This window comes from Perca fluviatilis, chromosome 6 (assembly GCF_010015445.1).
Source record: "Perca fluviatilis chromosome 6, GENO_Pfluv_1.0, whole genome shotgun sequence".
Lineage (NCBI taxonomy): Eukaryota > Metazoa > Chordata > Actinopteri > Perciformes > Percidae > Perca > Perca fluviatilis.
In genome coordinates this window covers 42,172,769-42,196,989 of record NC_053117.1, presented here as the reverse complement: position 1 = coordinate 42,196,989, position 24,221 = coordinate 42,172,769, and the positions used below count along the sequence as shown (strand labels likewise).

Genomic DNA, 24,221 nt, shown 5'->3' with positions numbered 1-24,221 from the left:
AGACAGGTAGAACATCTCCAACACCACAACAGACAGGTAGAACATCTCCAAGATCCTGCTGCACACGGTGAAGGATCTCAGCTTCCTCTGCTCATCCCCTTCTTGTAAACAGCAGTGCTGTTGATTTTCCACTTCGGCCTGTTGTCGATGTTGACACCCAGGTATCTGTACTCCTCAACCATCTCCTCCCAGGATGCAAAGGGGCTGAAGAGCAGCAGCCTACAGCCACTTCCCTAAACTGTCTCATTCAGAGAGCAGCGTCCCAAACGGGGCTCTGTGTCTGTCAGGAGGTCTGAGATCTACCGTCTCAGCAGAGATATCACGTACTGCACAGCAGACTATGGTGCAGGTGGATTATTTTCTGAAATATAGTGACTTTATTCTTGTAGTAGCCTATTGTATTATCACTTTACTTTTCTCACAATATCACGACTCCTCCAAACCTCAGAGAACACAGATGAGATATATTTTGAATGTGCACAAAGTTTTGAACATGAGCAGAAATCTTGCTCAAACACATCTGAAATATTACAGGCCAGGGGTTTATTAACTCATTAAAATGAATTAATGTATCATTCGGGTGAATAATTTTAATATGCACATTTAAGGTGGTTACTTCCTCAACAAAAGAAGCAAAAGTGGGAAGAGTAAATGATGCCTAGGCTACATGTGTGCTGACTCAGATATAATTAGAAAAGTTGATCTACAGGAGAATAAATAGATGAAAGCAATACAGAATGCCTGAGAGCATTACTGCAATATATTCCATTATGTTTTGATATTTGGATTGTAATCTATGTTTCCCTTTATATAAAGATATTTCCAGCATGAATTGATTCAGAAAAAGGTAAAAAAAAAAAAGTGCATAAAAATTCACCAGAATGCAGGAAATGGAGTATTTAATGCTGAAAATTTTCAAGGGGTGGACCCCCAGACCCCCCCCCATCATAAGTCACCATGCAGACAAATCTGGAAACAAAACACTGGCCTTTGGGTTGCCAGACCAGTTATGATTAGACCAAATGTTGGGGCCATCTAATTTACATGGAAGCTAGAAACTAAAATGAACACACATTGCTACTGTATCGCTGACACAGCGCTGTGGACATCTGGCAATGCGAGGGCAACCAAAGGGCTAGAACCGGCCCTGTCCACCAGCACTCTGTACTCTCCCTCCTGACCATCCCTTATACACCCAACAACTGCAGAGTCATCAGAGAACTTCTGTAGGTGACATGACTCTGGGTTGTACTGGAAGTCTGTGGTGTATAAGGTGAACAGAAAAGGGAGACAGCACAGTCCCCTGTGGAGCCCCCCGTACCACTCACCACCACATCAGACAGAACACGGTCCAGACGGACAAACTGAGGTCAGTCTGTCAGGTAGTCAGTGATCCAGGAGACTGTGGTCTGTCTGTCAGGTAGTCAGTGATCCAGGAGACTGTGGTCTGTCTGTCAGGTAGTCAGTGATCCAGGAGACTGTGGTCTGTCTGTCAGGTAGTCAGTGATCCAGGAGACTGTGGTCTGTCTGTCAGGTAGTCAGTGATCCAGGAGACTGTGGACGCACCAACACCCATCATCTGCAGCTTCTCACCCAGTAGCAGTGGCTGGATGGTGTTGAATGGACTGGAGAAATCTAAATCTGTCATTCTCACAGTGCCGCCACCGCCATCCAGGTGCCAATGAGCTCGCTGCAGAAGATAGATGACAGCGTCGTCTACTCCTAGACAAGGCTGGTCCAGAGAAGATCTCACCTGCGGCCTTATTTATTCTCAATATGCTAGTCAAGTAATTTGTATATTTCTTATATTCATCTTCTGCTTCCTTTGTTCTAAATTGTAGAAAAATGCTCCTATTTTTTGGGTATTTGTAGGCCTTTATTGACAGGACAGCTGAAGAAATGAAAGGGGTGAGAGACAGGGGGGAATGACATGCAGCAAAGGGCCGCAGGTAAGAGTCGAGCCCCGTTCAGTTCTAGTTGGCTTTAAGATTGTACAGTGCCTTGCGAAAGTATTCGGCCCCCTTGAACGTTTCGACCTTTTGCCACATTTCAGGCCTCAAACATAAAGATATAAAACTGTAACTTTTTGTGAAGAATCAACAACAAGTGGGTCCCAATTATGAAGTGGAACGAAATTCATTGGCTATTTCAAACTTTTTTAACAAATAAAAAACTGAAAAAGTGGGCGTGCAAAATTATTCAGCCCCTTTACTTTCAGTGCAGCAAACTCTCTCCGAAGTTCAGTGAGGATCTCTGAATGATCCAATGTTGACCTTAAATGACTAATGATGATAAATAGAATCCAGCTGTGTGTAATCAAGTCTCCGTATAAATGCACCTGCTCTGTGATAGTCTCAGAGGTCCGTGTAAAGCGCAGAGAGCATCATGAAGAACAAGGAACACACCAGGCAGGTCCGAGATACTGTTGTGGAGAAGTTTAAAGCCGGGTTGGATACAAAAAGATTTCCCAAGCTTTAAACATCCCAAGGAGCACTGTGCAAGCGATAATATTGAAATGGAAGGAGTATCAGACCACTACAAATCTACGAAGACCCGGCCGTCCCTCTAAACTTTCAGCTCATACAATGAGAAGACTGATCAGAGATGCAGCCAAGAGGCCCATGATCACTCTGGATGAACTGCAGAGATCTACAGCTGAGGTGGGAGACTCTGTCCATAGGACAACAATCAGTCGTATACTGCACAAATCTGGCCTTTATGGAAGAGTGGCAAGAAGAAAGCCATTTCTTAAAGATATCCATAAAAGTGTCGTTTAAAGTTTGCCAAAAGCCACCTGGGAGACACACCAAACATGTGGAAGAAGGTGCTGTGGTCAGATGAAACCAAAATCGAACTTTTTGGCAACAATGCAAAACGTTATGTTTGGCGTAAAAGCCACACAGCTCATCACCCTGAACACACCATCCCCACTGTCAAACATGGTGGTGGCAGCATCATGGTTTGGGCCTGCTTTTCTTCAGCAGGGACAGGGAAGATGGTTAAAATTGATGGGAAGATGGATGGAGCCAAATACAGGACCATTCTGGAAGAAAACCTGATGGAGTCTGCAAAAGACCTGAGACTGGGACGGAGATTTGTCTTCCAACAAGACAATGATCCAAAACATAAAGCAAAATCTACAATGGAATGGTTCACAAATAAACATATCCAGGTGTTAGAATGGCCAAGTCAAAGTCCAGACCTGAATCCAATCGAGAATCTGTGGAAAGAACTGAAAACTGCTGTTCACAAACGCTCTCCATCCAACCTCACTGAGCTCGAGCTGTGTTGCAAGGAGGAATGGGCAAAAATGTCAGTCTCTCGATATGCAAAACTGATAGAGACATACCCCAAGCGACTTACAGCTGTAATCGCAGCAAAAGGTAGCGCTACAAAGTATTAACTTAACGGGGCTGAATAATTTTGCACGCCCAATATTTCAGTTTTTTATTTGTTTAAAAGGTTTGAAATATCCAATAAATTTCGTTCCACTTCATGATTGTGTCCCACTTGTTGTTGATTCTTCACAAAAAATTACAGTTTTATATCTTTATGTTTGAGGCCTGAAATGTGGCAAAAGGTCGAAAAGTTCAAGGGGGCCGAATACTTTCGCAAGGCACTGTAGCTAATAGACCTACTGGTATACTATACAATGTGTTGATAAAATCTCTCCTGGGTTTGTGCTCCTTGAATTTTAACAAATCTAGATTAAAGTCTCCACATAATATGATCATCTTATTATTATGTCTGTTATCATACATGTCAACCGTCTTCTCATTAAAGGTAACAAGACGAGATCCAGGTGTTCTATAGATGCAGCTTATTAATATATTCGTTGTTTTCTCCACCTCTATTTCTACATTAACACATCCCATGATATTTTCCATTTTTGTTGACATTTCCCTTACTTTTGTAAACTTAAATTTGTTCATTGAGGTCAATTGTTTCTAGATTCAAGTTTTCATAGTTTCCATGTGCATATGAAATACTACTCACATAGTTAGGTGGTCCAAATTCACCAAGATAGTCACGCTTCCCGTGGAGTTGTTTTTTCTATTTTATTATTCAAGTAAAAATAGATAGATAGATAGATAGATAGATAGATAGATAGATAGATAGATAGAGAGAGCGATAGATAGACTTTATAAAACACAAATTGGGAAATTACTCTGTTACAGCATCAGGTTACAGGGAGACACACACACACACATACACAAAACAATTGTGATGACCACTCCCACTCATGTGAGCTGGGTAGGAGGCAGGCAGAAGTGTGGTAGTCTACACCTGGTTCACATTATTCACACGCTTGATTGACTCTCTGTCCTTTAAAGAGGGCTGGAGGTTCAGGTCTGGTGATCTCTCTCAATCCTCACATCCAGAAAAGATTGGTTTTTGAGTTTTCTTTACTCAATTATTGACACATTCTGTTACACTCCCTACACTACTGATATACATATCAATAGTGGTGGGCAGATCGAGGCTTCGTGAAACAATGAAACAGTTGAAACAAAAGTGCCATATTGTGTCGAGGCTTCGAAACAATCCGACACCGTCTCAACGATGACACCTAGTGGTCACTTGCAGGTGTTGATCTGAAACAACCTTGTCAACGAGCCATTAAAAAAAATACATGAGGCTTGTAGGCTCCTCACTGTGCATAATGTTATTTTGGTCATGAAAAATGAATTAATAAAAGAAATCAAGCCACAATGTCTCACTTTTTATAGATTTTTATTCCAAAATATTAATTTCTCTGCTGTGGAAGGACTTAGCCTACTTCTTTTTTTACAGATAATGTCTCCAATCCTCACACAAGGGACACTTGTTGCTGGCATGCAAGATATTTTTTTTTAGCAAGGACATACAAATGAGGAAAGATTACTGCTCTCTCTTTCCGGTAAGTTAGGGGATCATGAGTTCTGGGCAAAAATGCATCATTGAGGTATTTTTCCTCTTCCACTGTGGCATCAGCTGTAGCATTGTGTATCATCTGGGTTTCACGGATACGATCATCAAAATGTTCCCATAAACTGTCCTGTGTTTCTACTGGTGTTGATGTTGATTATGATGGGCCTGATGTTGACATTTGTGGCTCTGAATGAAACGGAGCTTCCATTTTTATCTATCTATCTATCTATCTATCTATCTATGTAGCTATATATGTATCTATCTATTAATGTGTCACTGTATGTAGGCTATACTCTGTCTGTCTCTAGCCTATCAGTCAATGTGTAAATTTAAATGTAAGCCTAAATATAACTAAACAAATCACACTATAAATGTCACTATATCACCAAAAATCCGCTATGTCAAAATCAAACTCCTCTCACAAAAACCCAAGAGATTGTATAGTCTGTTCCAGACCCTGTCAATCAAACTCTGATTCGGCGGACCATGCCACCTGTTGAAACACTTGTGAAACACTCCGATGCTTCAATTTAGCCGTAGTCACGTGACATGGGTGTTTTGAATCACGCTTCGGATCGTGTTTCGAAACATCTGCGCTTCGGGATCTCAACAAAGCTTCAGAACGTCAGTTTCGTGTCAGCCATCCCTACATATCAATGATATGTGAGTATAACTAATTATGGGTTAAATAAAATTAGCTTTAATGTAATCTTTAATTTGGTGTCGCCTCCCTTCATTTGTCTTGAATTTAAGCTGATTCATGAAAATATAGGGACTTATAATATTTAGCATTTGAGTTAAGACTTTTGTTACTTGAAGTCTAATTGCTATTGCACCAGTTTGGTTATGCTAATTTGCATTGAGTTATTTCTCTGGTCAGAGAGGTAAGAAGCCAGACTGACTTTCTGAATTGTGACTGCTGTACTTGCTTGGAGATTCACATGTCGGTACGTTTAGCGTGTATAGAATCCATGTAAATAATCAGGACTTTTAGTGTGTATAGAGCCAGCATATCTCCACCAGACTCCATGTAAATAATCAGGACTTTTAGCGTGTATAGAGCCAGCATATCTCCACCAGACTCCATGTAAATAATCAGGACTTTTAGCGTGTATAGAGCCAGCATATCTCCACCAGACTCCATGTAAATAATCAGGACTTTTAGCATGTATAGAGCCAGCATATCTCCACCAGACTCCATGTAAATAATCAGGACTTTTAGCGTGTATAGAGCCAGCATATCTCCACATGTAAATGGGTGAATTAAGAGTTTATTTCAACCAAACCAGAGTGGTGATTGTTGGAACAGTGGAAAGATGAACCAAGACGGCTTTTGGTAGTTTTATTTAGTTTCTGTCCACTTTGAATGAAGTGTGTTTTACGATGATAAAAGTCCTGATTATTTACATGGAGTCTGGTGTAGTTTGGTGATGGTGATTTGGGGGCTGTTTCATGTTTAACTAAAAGGGATCTGTAGGGATCCATCCCATAATGTTGTCAGACTTAGAATAATCTGAGGCTGTTAGTGGCAACAACAGAACTTTTAGTGGACTCTAACTTTTAGTGGTTACATTACAGCCCGGTTCATGGATGCTGGTTGCAGCCTTGGTGATCAATACTGGACCAGTTTGAAGGATTTTTGTTTACATCAGTCAATTATATAAATATATAGTAAAGTGTGGTCTACCTTGAAAGATACCACTCTTTAATCAGATTTCTTTGAGAGGAACAGCCCACATACTCATCAGATTCACATTATACTAAACCTTCAGAAAATACCACCAGTACAGTTTCCTCATACAAACAATGAAGCTGAACTTTTTTTTTTTTTGTCTTAGTTGACAATGATGATGTGTGCAGCCGTGGGTCTCTGGGTCCTATCAGCGGTGATCTGCGTGGGCAGAGGCCACGACAACGACCAGGCCGTCAAAGGCTCTGTAGTGGACGGCAGCGCCAACTCCATGGTGAACGAAGCAAACGACAGCTTCTCCCTGGTGAACGAAGCAAACGACAGCTTCTCCCTGGTGAACGCCTCCCTGGTTAACAAAGCAAACAGCATCTACCAAGTGAACCCAAACAACAGCTTCTCCCTGGAGAACGAAGCAAACTACAGCGTCTCCCTGGTGAACACTGCCAACAACAAGTTTTCCGACTCTACAGGAAGTTAGCAGCTCACGCTGACTCACAGGGACAGAATATCTTCTTCTCCCCGTTCAGTGTGTGCAGGGGGAGACTCACAGTCAGCTTTTCAGTGGTCTGGACTTCAACAGCTCCCTGACGCAGACAGATGTGGACCAGGCCTTCCAGACCTTCTTCCAGAGGGCCAACAACCCATCTCAGGACGCCAGCGAAGGGACTGCAGTGTTTGTGGACGACCGCTTCAAGCCGAAACCAAAGTTCCTGCAGACCCTGAATCAGTCGTACTTTGCCGATGGGTTCAATGTGGACTTTACCAATGCCACAGAAAGTGTTGCTACCATCAATAAGTACGTGGAGGAGAAGACCAACGGGAAGATTGACAAGCTGGTGGAAAACCTGGATCCAAACACAGTCATGTATCTCATCAGCTACATCTACTACAAAGGTAAGAAGGTCCTGTGGGATGAGATCTAGTCAGGCTGTAATCTTATTTATTTAGGTTTATTTAACAGGGACAATGCACACTAATAATACATAAAGAAAATGTACAGTGTGCCAGAATTAGCCAAAAGGCTACTTTACATCTGCTGTCCCTGGACAGATTGTACGATGTCACACCTACAAAGATAAAAGGATTATAAAAGTACATATAAGTTTAGTCCAGTACAAGTGAAATTGACTATCAATGTTAAAAGAAATAATCAAGCATATAAACAAAAAAAGTTGATCAATATCAACATCAACACCAACACACACACACAAGCCACACTGTCAGCCCAACAACCTCATAGGCATAGCACAATTGACACAAACACAAACCGGCAGGACAGGAAAGACGAGATAACAGCAAGATTTTGTAACTACATGTAATGTTGACAGTCCTGATTACCTGTTAGCCACTTCCTTAAGTTAAATTTAAAAGAAACATAAGTTTTAAAATTCCTAATATGTAAGTTAGGTTCCATTCACGAGCAGCCCTTACTGAAAAAGCTGTTTGACCGAATACACTTTTCCTCAGCGGAACAATGCAGTCACCTCTTGCTGCACTCCTTGTAGGTCTGTGAACATTTGGTACTGCGTTTACAAACTGGCTCAATACATGTGGAGCCAGTCCATGTAGAATTTTGTACATAAGACAGAGATCTGTATATCTAATCAAATTTTCGAAACTTAAAAGGTTGTATTTTTTTAAAACATGACAATGATGATAGTCTATGGGTTTCCTATCAAGTATTTTAAGAGTTTTTTTTATATAAAGAGAGTAGTGGTTTAAGAGAAGTGTTGCTTACTCGTGACCAGGTTGTCAAACAGTACGTGATATGGGACAAAATCATAGAATGCATAAACATCATTGCAGCCCTTGTTGACATGCAACTGCAGACATGTCTAAAGTTTGCCAGGTTAAACTTAATGTGATTACAAACCTTTGTAACATGTGATTTAAATTTAAGATTGTTACCAATGTGTACTCAAAGGTATTTAAAATCCGAGACGACTTGTAGTCTCTTCCCTGATACGACTACATCCGGTTCTGCAAAGCGACTTTTAGATTTACTAAAAAACATACAAACAGTTTTGGATACATTCAGTTGAAGGCAATTACGATTTAACCATTCTATTATCTTTTACATTGAGTTTGTTAGCAGATCAGAAGCTTTAGATGCATTGTCAGCATGTACAAAAACAACTGTGTCATCTGCATACATTTGGGTGTTGGCATTAAGACAAACATTTGGGAGGTCATTTACGTACAAAGAAAATAAAAGTGGACCCAAGATCGAGCCCTGTGGGACACCCGCAGACATGGAAATAGAATCTGATTGATGATTCCTAACTCTAAATAAATGAGTTTGATGTGTTAAGTAAGATTCTACCCATTTAATGGTGCCTACGGAGAAGTTAAACGTTTGTAATTTGGATAAAAGAACTTCATGATTAATGGTATCAAATGCTTTTTTTAAATCTAGAAAAACAGCACCAACAACCCCTCCTCGATCCAACGACGACTTTACTTTTTCAACAAAATAACAATTGGCGGTTTCTGTTGAGTGATTAATACGGAATCAAATTGATTGGGATGTAAAGGATTTGAACTGGTATTTAAATAATTTGTCATTTGTTCTAAGAAGTTTTTCGGCCACCTTAGAAAACACAGGCAGGATACTAATGGGTCTGTAGTTGCAGATAGACAAGCGATCGCCTCCTTTAAATACAGGAAAGACAGATGCTAATTTCCACACGTTAGGGAATATTCCCTGTGCAAATTAATGGTTAACAATTTTCGTAATTGGGTAGACTAATGATTCAGAAAGATCTTTCAACATTACAGTGTTCATACCAATTACATCTTTTGCTAGAGATGGCCTCAGAGATCGAATTACTCTCATGACATCTGCCTCAGTGATGTATTCTATATTAAAAGCTGGTTCTGTCTGTCTGACTTGGCAAGAAGTATTCTTATATTCAGAGGAAAAATACTTGATGATATTTTCTACTGAGTCAATGAAATGATTATTAAAAGCATCAGCTACTTCAGCTGGCTTGTTTACTAATTTTCCACTAACAACAAGTTCAAGTGATTTGGCATTGTTTACATTATGTCCCATTAGTTTGTTTAACTGGCTCCAAATAATTTTAGTATTACTTCCTGTTTTTTTAATTATAGTCAGAAAGAAGTTGGCTTTGGCCTTCCTTATCTCTTTGACTACCCTATTCCGTAGCATAGTAAAAATATGTCTATCTCTGCTTGCCCTGGATTTAATGGCAGATTTTAAAGCAATGTCCCGTTTTTTCATTAAATTTAAGATTTCTGTAGTTATCCAGGGAATGATGTTCTTTTTTTTCCTCTGTCATTGTCTGCATGTGAAACCATTAATTGATTTCTTCAGTAGTTGTGTAAGTCTTTGACTATCTTCTTCCAAACATTGTCCTACAAGTACAGTCTCCCAATTGATGCTCTGAACAGCACTTATAAACTGATCCCGCATATTTTTCGCAATATTTAAAGATTCCTGTTCTTGGACACGCGGAGTGAAACACTTATTATTTAGCTTCCTGGCTATCAGGATCATATTATGGTCAGATAGTCCAGTCAGCATGTTAAAGGATTTGACAATTCGCTCTGACCTATTACTAAATATTAGATCTATTTGTGTTCTTGTAGAATTTGTTACTCTGGTAGGCCCATTTGTCAACTGTGTGAGTTCGCGATCGTCAGTGATGTGTTTTAATGTTTTCCTTGACGATTTGTCTTCCCAATTTATGTTGAAGTCTCCCATAATAATCACCTCCTTATTAAAATTACATTCCTTTAACACTTTTTCAAAATGTTCATAAAATGTATTATTAGAAGATGGAGGGTGGTAGAGTGTAATAAGTGAGAAGGACATAGATGGAGATAAAGTTATGTTAAGTCCAATACACTCCAACTCATCACATGACCACTGTACCTCTTGACACTGAAAGCAATCTTTCACAAAGATTAAGACTCCACCTCCTTTTGAGCCCACTCTATTCTTTCTATGAACCTGATAACCAGGAACATTTAAAGCTGATGATGGTGAATTTTTATTAAGCCAAGTCTTGGATTTGATCACTTTTAGATTTAAAATGTTTATGTTTAGGTGGCCTCCTAGAATACCCCTGGCTTTAATTTGGGGTCCCAGATTATTTTTTAACGGTCTGGAATATGTTCAATTTCCTGTTTTTAGCAATTGCGACATTTAGAATTTTTGACTGTACAGTGCATATTGTTTGGTGTTGATATTGCAAGTCTTACGGCCTTCTTTTTTACAGTGCACGCCGTTTGGTCCGGTGACGGCTTGGATAAGTTTGTTGATAGTTCCATAGTCGGTGTGAATGGATTTATTGATGATTCAGAGTTTCTATAGGAGTAACTCCCTCTTAAACTGAAGTGTTTGTCACCTTTATTTTATGAGAACGGAGAACAGTTAGATCTAGAATTTGGTGATTCTGCGATGCAGCTGTTACACGTAGTCTCTGCTGGAATCCCCACCGTGGCACATAGCTGGTCTCGCTGTCGATCTGCCGGTGCAATGGCGGCTTCACTCAGGTGTAGTCCCGGCGAATCAATAGACTCCCCCGCGAGACAGGCCTCAAGAACTCGGACAGGCAACCCGAACCCAGCGGCACCCACAGAGCAGAGATGGCGATCAAGGTTATTTTGTTGGATCTGTTCAATCTGTGATTGTTTATAAAAAAGAGTGCGTACCTGTGAGACAGCAGTGTTGTGTTTAATGTCGGCGATATTTGCTTTCCATCGCGGGCCAGGACACGGATGAATATCTCCAGATAGTAGTAAACAAATTGTGATCAACAAAGCATTGCTTTGTTGTATCTTGGTTAAAGGCTTGTGTTTCTTTGTAGGATGGTACAGTTGTGGACACATGAACGTTATTGCCAACGCATTTTTCCCATAGCCGATGTTTGTTATGGCTTGGGATGTTTGTTTAATTTTTGTTTGGTCGATATCAGTCCTTTCTGTATGGTTAACATTCTCAACTGGCTTTAGTACGTTTAAAATCAAACCATCAAAAATAAAAGCGCTACTGTCGCACCTGTCCTGCCAGTACCTGAAACACGTGTCGCCATCTTGCCATCTAATAGGTTTACATATTGAGGTTAACTTGTGTGTATCAAACCGAAGGTTGTATTATTTCTGCTCATTGTCTAACAGGAAACTGGGCGGTTCCGTTTCACCCTGAGCTCACCAAGCACCACGACTTCAACGTGGACGAGAACACCAAGGTTAAGAGTTTCTCTTAATACAGAAGAAATTATTTTTGAGTCCCAGTAATTCACAGGAGCAGAGCCAGACATCGTAAACATTCGGGGTTCAGCCCAAACCTAGAGCCGGTGTCCATTTGGAATTCTTCATTTACCAAAGATGTTAAGTATTTTTCATGCCGTTAACACAAGTTTGAAAACCTGATATTTGTAACCCTTATGAATCATAGTACACATTGTATACACTTTATATTACCCACTTTATACTACACACTGTACATACTTCATAATACACACTGTACATACTTTATACTACACACTTTATACTAAGCATTGTTCATTCTGTGTCATGTTTAAATGGTCATGGTCCAGGTTCCAGTCCTCATGATGAATCTGGAGTATCTTTTCTACACCTATCACGATGACCAGCTGAAGACGATGGTCCTTCAGCTCCCCTTCACCAGCTCCTACTCCACGCTGCTGATGTTGCCTGACGTCATGGCAACACTGGAGAACGCCATCTGCCCGAAACTCGTCACCAAATGGTTGAAGGCTATGATGACACCCAGGTTGGGAGAATCTTAATTTACGCTTCGAATATGTGGAAGGTTTGACAGACCTTTTTAATGAAAGAGGAAGATTTAGTTTAACATGAAAAAGCCCCAAAATCACCATCACCAGACTCCATGTAAATAATCAGGACATTTAGCATGTATAGAGCCAGCATATTTCCACATGTTTATTTAGTTTCTGTCCACTTTGAATGAAGTGTGTTTTACGATGATAAAAGTCCTGATTTACATGATCGTAAAACACACTTCATTCAAAGTGGACAGAAACTAAATAAACATGTGGAAATATGCTGGCTCTATACATGCTAAATGTCCTGATTATTTACATGGAGTCTGGTGATGGTGATTTTGGGGCTGTTTCACATTAAACTAAGGATCTTACTCTTTAACTAACAGGTCTATCTCTGTAGGGATCCATCCCATAATGTTGTCAGACACTTAGAAGAATAATCTGAGTCTGTCAGTGATTTTAAAAACAGCACATCATTGTTTTAAGGCCCTAGTAGCCAAATGAAACTTGTGCCCTAGTCAGATTCTGAATGTTTGTCTCTCTCCCCCCCCCTCCCTCAATGTTTTAGGAGATATAATATATATATTCCAAAGTTCTCCATCAAGACTTCCTACAACCTCAACGATGTGCTGTCAGAAATGGGAATGACAGACATGTTTGGTGATCATGCAAATTTGAGAGGCATTTCAGAGGAGCAAGGACTGGCAGTCTCAGATGTAAGTAAACAGAGAATATGTTTTATTTTACCCATTCCATTCATCTGTCGTCTCACTTACTCTACGTTGCGCCACAGGTTGTTCACCAAGCTACGCTGGACGTGGACGAGACCGGAGCCGAAGCTGCAAAAATTGTTTGTCTCTTGCTTTATTGAGTGTAAACTGTTTTTATTGAACTATCTTTGACTGTAAAATGTAGGGATAAAAAAACTTCCATAAGCATTTGGTATTTATAATGTATGGTATTTATAATCATGGAAGCGTAAGCCAATAAAGTGTTAAGCAGCAGGAATGGGGAGGAGATGGGACGAGGTCCAGCCGGACGGAGAAGTAAACAACGCTGTGGAGAGAAATGGATGGCAACTATGATTTTTTTATAAACTGGAATATTAAAAACAAATTTTCATTTTCACTTTTCCCACCACTGACCCTCAGTGGTGCTGCGCCCAGGCTCTGCAGCACCGGAGCTAGCTTGGATCGGCGGTGCCCCATTTATACAGTATCTATGGCAACCAAATGTCACTGGTGAGGCAAATGTGATGGTCAGGAAAAGGTTTTGGCAGGGGGGAATCTGATCAGAAAATAAATGTAGTGGAAGTATAGATAAATGCAGCAAAGTGTAACCAAGCAAAAGTCGGCACTATTGATTCTACTTAAAGTGTAAATTGCAGTTAAAATTTTTCATGACGTTAAGCAATGTGCTTATTAAACAAAGATTAGAGCCGCCCACCATGTTTTGTATGGTATGCTTTTTATAACAAAATGCTGAATATAATATGAAAAGTTGGTATTTTTTACAGTGGTTTGAAACATTCCCCCTCCCTTCCACTAGGCGGGGTGTGACGTCACAAGAGGGACTCCAAGACTAGAGTTACAGTTAGCTAGTCTAACGGCTAGTAGGCTAGCAGTTCTATTGGAGACCTAGCTAAAATGGTAAACTATTGTTTGTGCAGGATGTACAAATACATCAGAAACAGGGCAGAGGGTCCACCAGGACAAACAGCTGATTGGTGCCTGGTGAGGTCTGTGGCTACAAAGTGGGCTGATTTTACTGCTGCCTCTGTGACCCTCTCTCTCCTCTGCCTGCTGCGGTGTGTGTGTGTGTGTGTGTGTGTGTGTGTGTGTGTGTGTGTGTGTGTGTGTGTGTGTGTGTGTGTGTGTGTGTGTGTGTGTGTGGAGAGAGAGACGGCCGGCCAGCAAGGTTGTCAGGTGCTTGTTTAGTTTAATCCCGAAAAGACAGTTAACCACAGCTTCCCTTAATCCTCTGATGGACAAGTGTTGTGATATTGAAACAAACTATCCGTCAACGGCAAAATAAAAGCCTCTTCTTTATGAGAGCAGTCTGAGAGACCTCCGGCTTACAATGGGGTCAGTGTGTGTGAGACCGGTCTAAGAGGCCGCCGGTTTACACCGGGGTGTCCGAGGGACGATCCAGCGGCCAGGGCAGGCGCTGCTGATTGTCGCGTTACTTTATGGAGCTTTTCAACTCAGAAAACTTTGAAGCAAATTGGCAATTCAGCAACCGTTTTAGGAAGACTGCCTATATTTGAAATCTAAACAGTTAATTTCTCGCCTAAAACGTTGGATAAAAAAAAAATGGATAAAATTGTCCCGTTGTTTGCCTGTCTATATACCTGCTATAGGTTGCTACTCCCTCTTATGACATCATCAACCAGTTACTGTAAAAAACATGCTACCTTTGAAGAAACCCCAATAAATGTTATTTTAACGTATTTTAAGACAAATGTTTAAATACATACATATTGAGCACTTTATTTACATATTAATTGGTTATGGTGTTTAACCTGCACATAACACTTTAAGTACAGATACGTGAAATGTACGTAAGCACAGTAATGAAGTATTTGTACTTCATTACATTCCACCACTGCCCTATAAATAGCGCGATGAATCACCAAATAACGCAGGATTTAATCAGTTTAATTGCTGATGTAAATTGCAGTGTTAGTGTTTCTTTGCAAAATATGATTTTGTTTTGGGTGAGGCTATTTGCACCCATGGTTCAATTAGCAGTATGCTATTTGCACCCCTGTGCAATTACAGTACCTTGGCATATATTTACACACAGTTATCCATACTACTCATGTATTACACCTTTTTGGAATATTATCGCCCTGACATTCTTACCCTAACCATAACCATCCCACTCCTCTTGCCTAAACCTAACCAACCCAACCAGAGCAGGCATATTCATGAGTCTTCCCCTACCACCCTGCAAAAAAAAAAAAAAAAAATGCGTTCGCGGGTCCTGACTTGTGCAATTGCATGCAAATTATCCAATCCAAATTTAAAAAAATAAGATCACCACACAGGGGAATCAAACTCCAAACTCCCATACCAAAGGAAAGTGCATTAACCACTCACCTAACAGGTCTTTCAGGAAGTTGAGCAACTGTTTACCACTTGGTTTCTTCAAGCCTCGGTTGCTAGGTAACCATACTGTATACAAAAAAATAGGTACTAACTAACAAACTAACGGTTGTATGCTTTCACTGAAGACAGAAAGCGCAACTGTAGTATCCATTTTCCGCTAGAAATTCAAGTGTTATAAACTAGAGACAAAACCTTCCCTAATATGCCAGTTTCTGCGGTCATGGAAGATGAACGTCCGCCATGATTTCGGTGCACGCGAGCAACGTTTTTTTGTTGTTACGTCACAGCGTGTAAATAGCTCAGCTGTGTGGCCGAGGCTATTCGTACCAGGGGTGCAAATACACACTCTGTTTTGTTTTTCAACAAATGATCAGAAATACATTACAGTAAATACTATAATTGTAAACAACTGTAGAATTAAATAAAATACAGTAACGAATTATTTGGAGCAAATTGTCATCACTCAAATGTGTGTAAGAGTGCTCTTGAGCGTTCGTAGATTTTGTTCTTAGCTAAGAACAAATCCAATATAAGAAAACATTCGTGAATGTCAGAATATTCGTAAAAAGTGCGTAAGTGCGGTGTAAGAACGCTTGGTGAATGAGGCCCATTGACCCTAGGGAGGCACTTTGGGGTTCGGATGTTGGTTTTATGAGTCTCCCCCACATTTTTAACCCCTACAGCAGAGTTGGTTTTAACCCGGGGCAGGCCCTGCACCACACAACCATTAATGTGGTTTATGCAATCAGGTGCAGGGCCTGCCACTGTATGTGGGGTAGACAAGAAATGCACTATGTTTAAGAATCAAGCAACACCAGTATGTTTTAAATAAGGGCGATGGCACAACTGTTTTATAAGCACATTTTAAACTCCACGGCTCTCAAAATGTTCAGAGCATGGTCCTGGAGAGCAACAGAGCCTGGACCACGGCTCAGCGTCGGGCAGCGGAGAGGAAGTGGATCCATCTTTTAAAAACCATAGACCCTATGGGTCTAAATGAAAAATACTAAAATGGATCCACTTCTCTTTTTAATCAAATTTTTACAGGGTATTTTTAGAAATACTCCCTTCCATTGCTCTGGTCTCCTCTCTCCTTAGGTTTTATCTTTGAGTTTAAATAAGATGTTTTTAATATTGGGATAGAATTTATTTTGTATTGTGATGCCGGGCTATTTATTTACATAACTCTAATATGTATATATTTTATTTATTTTATGTATTTATTTTGTAATGTCTCTAGGAGAGACACCAGGGTAGTAGTGGAGGTAACCTTTTATTTAAAGTTTTAAATCTCCCGCTGTCCGTCCTGTCCACTTTTAACCTGCTTTTAATATCGGGCCGTCTTTTAAACAGCTTTTATATAACCGAACCCGGTTTTTTAAGGAGTTCTTTAAGTGTTTTGTTCACACCAGTGGTCCCCCTTGTGCCCTTGCCCCTAGCAGCACCCATCCTGGGCATTGCATTTTAACCCAAACCTAACCTTAACCAGAACCAGAACCAGAACCAGTGCCTAATCCTAGAGCCATTGGGACAAAAAACACAGATAAACGTTCTACATGCTCTTTCTCAGGTGTAAGCCAAGTCTCTGATGCTGCAATTACACAAAACATTGAGAATTGTTTCATATAGTCTTTAATTTTAAAGAAGTTGATATACAGGCTTCTACTGTTAATGTGTATAATTGACAGTGTACCATCCATTATTATTTAGCCTTTAAATTGTTCATTAAAGCTAATTTTAAACTTGAATGTGTAATACTCACAGGTGTGGTTGATGTTATTTTAGAAATAGTCATCAGGGTCAATATTGTTCTCCATTTCATACAGTTCATGTTCATTGAGGTCAATTGTTTCTAGATTCAAGTTTTCATAGTTTCCATGTGCATATGAAATACTACTCACATAGTTAGGTTGTCCAAATTCACCAAGGTATTCATGCTTCCCGTGGAGTTGTTTTTTAAACTTTATTGTTCAAGTAAAAACACATAGATAGATAGATAGATAGATAGATAGATAGATAGATAGATAGAGAGAGAGAGAGAGAGAGAGAGAGAGAGAGAGAAAGAGAGAGATAGATAGATAGACTTTATAAAACACAAATTGGAAAATGACTGTTCCAGCATCAGGTTACAGGGAGACACACACACACACACACAAAACAATTGTGATGACCCCTCCCACTCATGTGAGCTGGGTAGGAGGCAGGCGGAGGTGTGGTAGTCTACACCTGGTTCACATTAGCTTGATTGACTCTCTGTCCTTTATAGAGGGCCGGAGGTTCAGGTCTGGTGATCTCTCAATCCTCACATCCAGAAAAGGTTGGTTTTTGAGGTTTATTTACTTTATTGTTGACACATTAACTTACACTCCCTACACTTCTGATATACATATTAATGATCTGTGAGTATAATTAATTATGGGTTAAATAAAATTAGCTTTAATGTAATCCTTAATTCAGTGTGGCCTCCCTTCATTTGTCTTGAGTTTAAGCTGATTCATGACAAAGTGGGGACTTATAATATTATATAGCGTTTGAGTTAAGACTTTTGTTACTTGAAGTTTAATTGGTATTGCATCAGTTTGGTTGTTCTAATTTGCATTGAGTTGTTTCTCTGGTCAGAGAGGTAAGAAGCCAGACTGACTTTCTGAATTGTGACTGGTGTAATTGCTTTGGAGATTCACATGATGTTGGTACTTTTAGCGTGTAGAGAATCCCTGTAAATAATCAGAACTTTTAGCGTGTATAGAGCCAGCATATCTCCACCAGACTCCATGCAGATAATCAGGACTTTTAGCGTGTATAAAGCCAGCATATCTCCACCAGACTCCATGCAGATAATCAGAACTTTTAGCGTGTATAGAGCCAGCATATCTCCACCAGACTCCATGCAGATAATCAGGACTTTTAGCGTGTATAAAGCCAGCATATCTCCACCAGACTCCATGTAAATAATCAGGACTTTTAGCGTGTATAGAGCCAGCATATCTCCACCAGACTCCATGCAGATAATCAGAACTTTTAGCGTGTATAGAGCCAGCATATCTCCACCAGACTCCATGCAGATAATCAGAACTTTTAGCGTGTATAGAGCCAGCATATCTCCACCAGACTCCATGTAAATAATCAGGACTTTTAGCGTGTATAAAGCCAGCATGTTTCTACATGTAAATGGGTGAATTAAGGGTTTATTTCAACCAGAGTGGTGATTGTTGGAGCAGTGGAAAGATGAACCAAGATGGCTTTTGATAGTTTTATTTAGTTTCTGTCCACTTTTGAAGTGTTTTTTTTTATGATGCTAGAAGTCCTGATTATTTCCATGGAGTCTGGTGGGTTTTGGTGGTTGTGATTTTGGGGCTGTTTTATGTTAAACTAAAAGGATCTTACTCTTTAAATAAACGGTACATTTCTGTAGGGATCCTTTTCATAATGTGGTCAGACACTTGGAGTAATAATCTGAGTCTGTCAGCCGCAACAACAGAACTTTAGTGGACGCTAATTGATGCTGAACACTAGTCCTGTAGGTTACAGTACAGCCCAGTTCATGGCTACTGGTTACAGCCTTGGTGCTCAATACTGGACCAGTTTCAAGGAGTTTTGTTCACATCAGTCACTTATACACAAATGAATAGTGAAATGTGGTCTAGTTTGAAAGATGCCACCCTTTATTCAGATTTCTTTGAGAGTAACTTAACAGCCCACATACTCATCAGATTCACTTTATACTAAACCTCCAGGAAATACCTCCAGTACACTGTCATTAAAACAATGAAGCTGAACTTCTGAAATTTTGTCTTAGTTCACAATGATGATGCGTGCAGCCGTGGGTCTCTGGGTCCTATCAGTGGTGATCTGCGCCAACAGCGTCTCCCTGGTGAACGAAGCAAACAAAGAGTTTTCCTTCCGACTCTACAGGAAGTTGGCAGCTCATGCTGACTCTCAGGGAAAGAATATCTTCTTCTCCCCATTCAGTGTGTCAACCGCCTTGGCTGCGTTGTCCGTGGGAGCGCAGGGGCAGACTCACCGTCAGCTTTTCAGTGGTCTGGGCTTCAAAAGCTCCCTGACGCAGACAGATGTGGACCAGGCCTTCCAGACATTCCTTCAGATGGCCAACAACTCCTCTCAGGAGGACGCCAGCGAAGGGACAGCTGTGTTCGTGGACAACCGCTTCAAGCCGAAACCAAAGTTCCTGCAGACCCTGAAGCGGTCGTACTTTGCCGATGGGTTCAATGTGGACTTCAGCCAAGCCACAGAAAGTGCTGATACCATCAATAATTATGTGACTGAGAAGACCAATGGGAAGATTGACCAGCTGGTGGAAAACCTGGATCCAAACACAGTCATGTATCTCATCAGCTACATCTACTACAAAGGTAAGAAGGTCCTGTGGGATGAGATCTAGTCAGTCTGTAATAATCTAATGTAATATATTGAGGTTAAATTGTGTATCAAACCAATGGTTGCGTTTTTATTTATGCTATTTGTCTAACAGGAAAGTGGGCAACTCCGTTTGACCCTGAACTCACCGAGCAGGACGACTTCAACGTGGACAAGAACACAAAGGTGGCGCAGACAGACATTGTAAACATTCGGGATTCAGCCCAAACCTACAGCAGGGGTCCGTTGGGAAGTATTTTTCATGCCGTTAACACAAGTTTGGAAAACCTGATAGTTGTAACACCCTAATTTGTTCAGTTTTTTTCAATCGTTTTGCATCGTACTACACATTGTACACACTTTATACTACATGCTTTGTACTACACACTGTATACACTATATATACTTTATACAATTTATTCTACACACTGTATACTACAAACTGTACACACTTTATACTAAGCATTGTTCATTCTGTGTCCATGTTTAAATTGTCATTGTCCAGGTTCCAGTCTTCATGATGAATTTGGAGGATCATTTCTACATTTATTATGACGACAAGTTGAAGACTACGGTCCTTCGGCTCTCCTTCACCAGCTCCTACTCCATGCTGCTGATGTTGCCTGACGTCATGGTAACGCTGGAAAACGGCATCTGCCCGAACCACGTCACCGAATGGTTGACTACAACTATAATGAAACCCAGGTAGGGAGAATATTAATTTATGCTTCTAATATGTGGAAGGTTTGACATGGAATAAGGTACCCAGCTTTGTCCTGTTCTTTTTTTTGTTTGTTTTTAATGCAGGAGGAAAGGATCCCTACAGAGAAACCTTTTTCACTCTGGTTTGGTTGAAATAAACCCTTTTACGTGTGGAAATATGCTGGCTCTATACATGATAAAAGTCCTGATTATTTACATGGAGTTTGGTGATGGTGATTTTGGGGCTGTTTCATGTTAAACTAAAAGGATCTTTCTCTTTAACTAAAAGGTGTATCTCTGTAGGGATCCATCCCATAATGTTGTCAGACACTTAAAGAAATTGAGTCTGTCAGTGATTTTTAAAAACGGCATCTTTGTTTAAGGCCCTCATATCCAAATGAATCTCATGCCCTAGTCAGATTCACTGAATGTTTGTCTCCCCTCCCCAAATGTTTTAGGAGATATAATGTATATATTCCAAAGTTCTCCATCAAGACTTCCTACAACCTCAACGATGTGCTGTCAGAAATGGGAATGACAGACATGTTTGGTGTTCGTGCAAATTTGAGAGGCATTTCAGCGAAGAAACGACTTGCTGTCTCTGATGTAAGTAAACTGAGCATACGTTTTGTTATTTCATCTATTCCGTATGTCTGTCGTCTCACTTACTGTGTTGCACCACAGGTTGTGCACAAAGCTACGCTGGACGTGGACGAGACTGGAGCCAAAGCTGCAGCTGCCACAGGCATCGGCATCGGACTGACCGCCATCCGGTTCCCTGTCCCTGTGTTGAAGTTCAATCGTCCATTCATGGTCATCATCGCTGAAAGTAACACTGAGAAAATCCTCTTCTTGGGCAAGATTATCAACCCAAACATCTGATGGATCATCACTTTGTTTGCTTGAGCAGAGCTGTTGCATCTCCATATAAAGCAATCCGAAAAAACTTTTGTCTCTTGCTTTATTGGAGTACAGTTTTTATATAAATCTTTTGAAAGTAAATATGTAGGGATAAACTTCTGTAAGCATTTGGTATTCATAATGGATCAGATTTTAAAAATGCAATAGAGCTCAACAGTGACCGCCCACTTTTTGAACCATTCTGGTTCTGGGTACTAAAAGCCTTGAGTAAAAGTACAAGTCCTGCATTGAAAATGTTCCGTAAAAGTCGATGTATCATCAGGAAACTGTACTTAAAGTGTAAAAGTACTCAATGCACAAAGGTCCTCACAAATTGGAAATGGTTGATTTCATAGAGACTTGTCTTCTACAGGAGCAGAAAAATGAAATGGGGATTTTAAAGTTCACAGGACACAATATAACCAGAGGGTGAATGCTGAATGTTCAAAGGCTGACACTACACTGGATTGCTGGCTTTAATGTGTAAAGTAGTAGGAATAGTTGAATAAGTGAGTATGGGTTAATTTAGTATGAATGTCATTGAGAAGTTAGGCTTGGATACCAACCCTTAATTCTTCCTCCCTCAATTTTCACGGACCTCATTAAATCGCTGAGTCTGCCAGACTTCAGTCCACACGATTTGTACCACTATGTGGTAAACCGGATCCCCATATATTGGTGCTGATCTCAAAGCTTTTAAAAGTCTGAATGCTTACCAGTTATTTGTAGCTGGCTGGGTTAGAGGTATGCTATGCTAATGGGGGCGGTACCTCATAATAGCAAAGATAAGACATCAATCTAGTGTTTGTTGTATTAACATCTGTTTGGTGTGTTTCGTGCCGTCGTCCATCCGATGGGCCATTGGCCTTTATTTTGGCCGATTTGACATTTATAATCGGCGGGGCGGGGACTGCCGGCAGTCGGACTCAAATGACCAATATGATTGTTAGTGCTAATCCGGAAACGGGGAGCGGGATGAGCGTTACTAGAGTCTCTCAAAATCTGACAAATCTTTTAAACTGACCTTTGTAGATCTGAAACTTAAGACAGATTCAACAACTGCACGGCCTATTTCTCTCTTCAAATGTTTTAAGAAACACGTTTTAGGTGAACTATTTTAGTAAAATATGAGATATGTATTCTGAACGAGCCGCACACACACACACCAGGCACACAGACACACACATTTGGGCCTCACTTATCAGAAAGATTGTTGTGAACATGATATGAAATGGATGAGGATCAGTTATATGTAAAAACCCTAAAAGGAGAATTTAAGATATGGAGAAAATGCCATTAGATCTCACATAAACATTATGAAACTGGTGTATAATATTCTGTTTCTTTTCTTTGTTTCTAGGTTTCTTTCACTTTAAACAACAGAATAAATTATTTAAAAGGGACATACTGTATGTTGGTTTATTTAAGCTTTATTTATACAGAAAATGTATTAAAGTACTAAAGCACTTGAGTATTTCCATTTGTTACTCTGTACTCTGTAGTACAAACAAAAGTATGAAAACGTTGAGAAACAATAAGAAATAAAAAACTTAAAGCAGATAAGTTAAATAAAACAAAGCTCTCATTTAGGGGAGATACCGCTAGTTGATGTTGTGATTTTGGCAGTGTTAACAATCACAAATTGTTGTAAAAATATAAATACTACGGTGACCCCGTGCGTAATGCTTCATGATGGTACTGGTGGCCCTGCAGGAGGACTACGGCAATGGAAGAATCAGGAGAGAAAGAGACTTCAGGGACCATGACCATGACTGGCTAATATGCCAATTTAAAGGAACACAGGACAGTAGTATAAAGATGGCGGTTTTGCGCGTATGTGTGACGTCATCTCACACGCACACGCAAACCTGCCATGCCAACTGATGATATGCGTGCGTGATGACGCGCGGTCGCGCACGTCGTTACTCGCGATCGCCATCTAGTGGCTGAATATGTTAGTGCATCTAATCGTCGAAGCTGCGACGCATCTAGCGGATGTGATGACGTCGCGGTCGAACGTCGGGCACCCCGCGAGGGCCATCTAGTGGCCGAATATGGTAGTGCATCTAATCGTTCGAAGCGCGCGCATCTACCGGCTGTGATGACGTCGCGGTCGAACGTTGGGCACCTCGCGCGCGCCATCTAGTGGCCGAATATGGTAGTGCATCTAATCGTCGAAGCTGCGCACCATCTAGCGGATGTGATGACGTCGGTGTCGCGGTCGTCATGGTTTACGTGGGGTGAGGCATCATTTACATTTTTGTAAAAAAAGGTGTTAATATCGTCTGATAGACCAATGGTTAGCTGTTAAGAATGGGTTTGCTATTGGTTTGATTTTAAAAACGCCCTACAGGGTGGGGTTTGTGGTGTTTAAAAACCCCTTGTTGCAAGGCTGTCTGCTCACTTTTTTTATCCACCATTTTTAGCTGTTCTGCGCGCCCGCTTGCGCTGCCTCGTTTTCTCAGACTTCCTCAAAGTACTCTGGAGTTTTCACTTTTTTAATTCTTTTTTTTGGGAAAAAGCAAAGAGGAATCGTTTTTCAGCCATGGCTTTCCCGCATTTGGACAACAATCTGGATCATCTTTTGTTGAAGAAGGTGAGACATCTAGAACAGGAGCCACTACATTTGGTATCGCCTAACCCGCAAAAAGAGCTATGGGGATGCGGTGAGACTGATACTGGAACAACATGCAGTTTGAGTCAGGCCCCTCGAAAGAAGCGATTCCGTTCGGAGATCTTTCCTACAAGCATGACTGA

At 40.6% G+C, this 24,221-nt stretch overlaps 1 protein-coding gene and 1 pseudogene across 1 annotated transcript; both read left to right on the top strand.

The window, feature by feature from the left end:
• The first annotated feature begins 1,930 nt into the window (after window positions 1-1,930).
• LOC120561111 lies at window positions 1,931-13,265 on the top strand (annotated as a pseudogene).
• A 4,426-nt stretch (window positions 13,266-17,691) lies between these two features.
• LOC120560222 (serpin A3-5-like) lies at window positions 17,692-21,514 on the top strand. Its single transcript, XM_039802495.1, has 6 exons — window positions 17,692-17,805; window positions 19,285-19,858; window positions 19,978-20,048; window positions 20,368-20,567; window positions 21,023-21,170; window positions 21,249-21,514. Exons 2-6 carry the CDS (start codon window positions 19,291-19,293, stop codon window positions 21,444-21,446), a joined length of 1,185 nt encoding a protein of 394 aa, XP_039658429.1. The 5' UTR covers window positions 17,692-17,805; window positions 19,285-19,290; the 3' UTR covers window positions 21,447-21,514.
• The last annotated feature ends 2,707 nt before the right edge of the window (window positions 21,515-24,221 follow it).

Bases quoted from the DNA above. Each gene is read 5' to 3' on its own strand.
- LOC120560222 (XM_039802495.1), top strand. From the start codon at position 19,291: ATGATGATGCGTGCAGCCGTGGGTCTCTGGGTCCTATCAGTGGTGATC. The intron at 20,049-20,367 runs GTGGCGCAGACA...GTCATTGTCCAG, and splicing joins ACGTGGACAAGAACACAAAG to GTTCCAGTCTTCATGATGAA. The intron at 20,568-21,022 runs GTAGGGAGAATA...CAAATGTTTTAG, and splicing joins ACAACTATAATGAAACCCAG to GAGATATAATGTATATATTC.